The 1,788-nt window shown below is 57.9% G+C and overlaps 1 protein-coding gene across 1 annotated transcript; it reads left to right on the forward strand.

Moving 5' to 3' along the window:
- Positions 1 to 420: 420 nt before the first annotated feature.
- Positions 421 to 1,509, forward strand: DQ04_08471000 (hypothetical protein; the record flags this gene model as incomplete). Its single annotated transcript, XM_009315571.1, has 1 exon — positions 421 to 1,509. One exon carries the CDS (start codon positions 421 to 423, stop codon positions 1,507 to 1,509), a length of 1,089 nt encoding a protein of 362 aa, XP_009313846.1.
- Positions 1,510 to 1,788: the final 279 nt, after the last annotated feature.

A 1,788-nucleotide genomic window follows, 5' to 3' on the forward strand; every position in this document is an offset into this window, starting at 1 on the left:
GTGTTCGTCTCAGCACTGCTGCTGCGCCTGAACGGATCCCTCCACTTCTACATTGAGAATGATGTGTTGGCGCAGTGCAGGGACGCGCTGCAGCCGACACCGTGGCTGCTTCCAGTGCGCAGTACACGCGGGCGCTCCGAAGGTCTTAAGTCTCCCTCTCAAGATGTTGGCGACGCGAGTCTACGTGGCATTGCCAACGGGCGGCCGACAACCGCTATCCTGCTCTCACCGCTTGAAAAATTGGAGGAGTCTACTCTGCCTTGCGGCGATGCGTTGGTGGTCTCACAGCAAGACCCAAGAAGTAGCCTCCCCACGTCACACGGGCGGCATTCAGCTACAAATAGCAGGAGAAGCGGAGGTGATACGGCGGCCCATATGTGTGGTGCCCCTAGCATCAAATCCGAACCGCATTCCCTTGAGATGGTTGTGTCAGACCGCTTTGGCACACGCGGCGGCGACGACAGACAGCAGAGGCGAGTGAAGAGTGCGTCTAGTGTGGCATCTTTCTCGGCGAATGCTTGGAGCAACCCGCGAGGGTCAGGGTCTGAATCTGCCGAAGCAGCAGCAGTGGAGGTGAAGCGTGATGCTACGCCTGACGCTGTCTCAGCAGTACGCAGAAGCACCGGTGGTGTGGCAATGACGGACGCTGTTCTGCCGCGGTCCTCGCCACCGCCGCGGCCAAAGCAGTCAGCGACGGTCCCTCTCACCACTGCCTCATCAATCCCTAGCCGTACTGCTGCTGTGTGGACAGGGGGGCGCCGTCGCGTTGACGTTGACCAGCTGCGCCAGCGGCTCGCCAGCTGTGATGTCGCTAATATGTCGCTCTTGGATTCGCGTGGGTGGGCAAACTCACCGTCGGTAGCGACGCCTCTGGAGAAGGAGAATTGTGTTCCTGGCACCGCGAAGGTGGGCGTGCATGCCACAGACCCATGCTCGGAAGCATACTATGCGCGCTACGACGCGGAGGTGAATCGCCGCTACAATGAGTCTCGCGCCTCGCGTGGGTGGGAGCCTGATGCTACAATAGAACCGTCATCATCGTCGTCCCCCTCACCGAAGGTTCCACAGCAGGGTGGCGTGCAACGCATCCTTGCCCCCGTTGCGGCAAATCTGCCACAGCAGATGTTTCTGCCGCCGGGTGAAGAAGTGTCTCCACACAGCAACAGCAACGTGTCCACTGTTGCTGTTGTACGCCACTGGTACCACGACGGGGATGACAATGCTGAGGGACGCAGCACGCAAGGCAGAATCATTGCGGTAGATGCTGTCCGACTGTCTCAAAAGGAACCTATTTGTGCGCCACCACTGCCATTGCTGTTATCGCCACCGCCACTACAGCATCAAACAACCAGGTTGCGTGGACGGCCGTTGCCGCCGCAATCGCCCTCGCGGCGGGCAATCTCCCGCGTGCAGCAAGGTCAGCCCCGGCATGTCGAACCCGTCGTCCCCCGCACGAGAGCGCCGCCAACTCCGCCCGGGCGTTGCGTGGTGGATTCGCTCGCCAAATGATTATTATTATTATTATTATTATTATACCTCTGTGGCACCTGTTTGGTTTGCCTAACCACTTCTGTCTTCAAACTAATTGTAGAGAAGGCGAAAGGCTGGCTGTCCTGGGTCACTGCCCATCACCGCCTCTTTCTCGTTCTTCACCATATCATGAGTTTTTTCTTCCCCCACTTCACGCTAGATCGCATTCTGCCATGTACCCTGTTCGCAACAAGAAATACTGGGAGTCTGTAGGCATGCCTCTTCCCATAAATTTTATTTTCGTTTCTCATCGCAGCA

The sequence above is a fragment of the Trypanosoma grayi genome, assembly GCF_000691245.1.
Source record: "Trypanosoma grayi strain ANR4 Tgr_847_V1, whole genome shotgun sequence".
Lineage (NCBI taxonomy): Eukaryota > Euglenozoa > Kinetoplastea > Trypanosomatida > Trypanosomatidae > Trypanosoma > Trypanosoma grayi.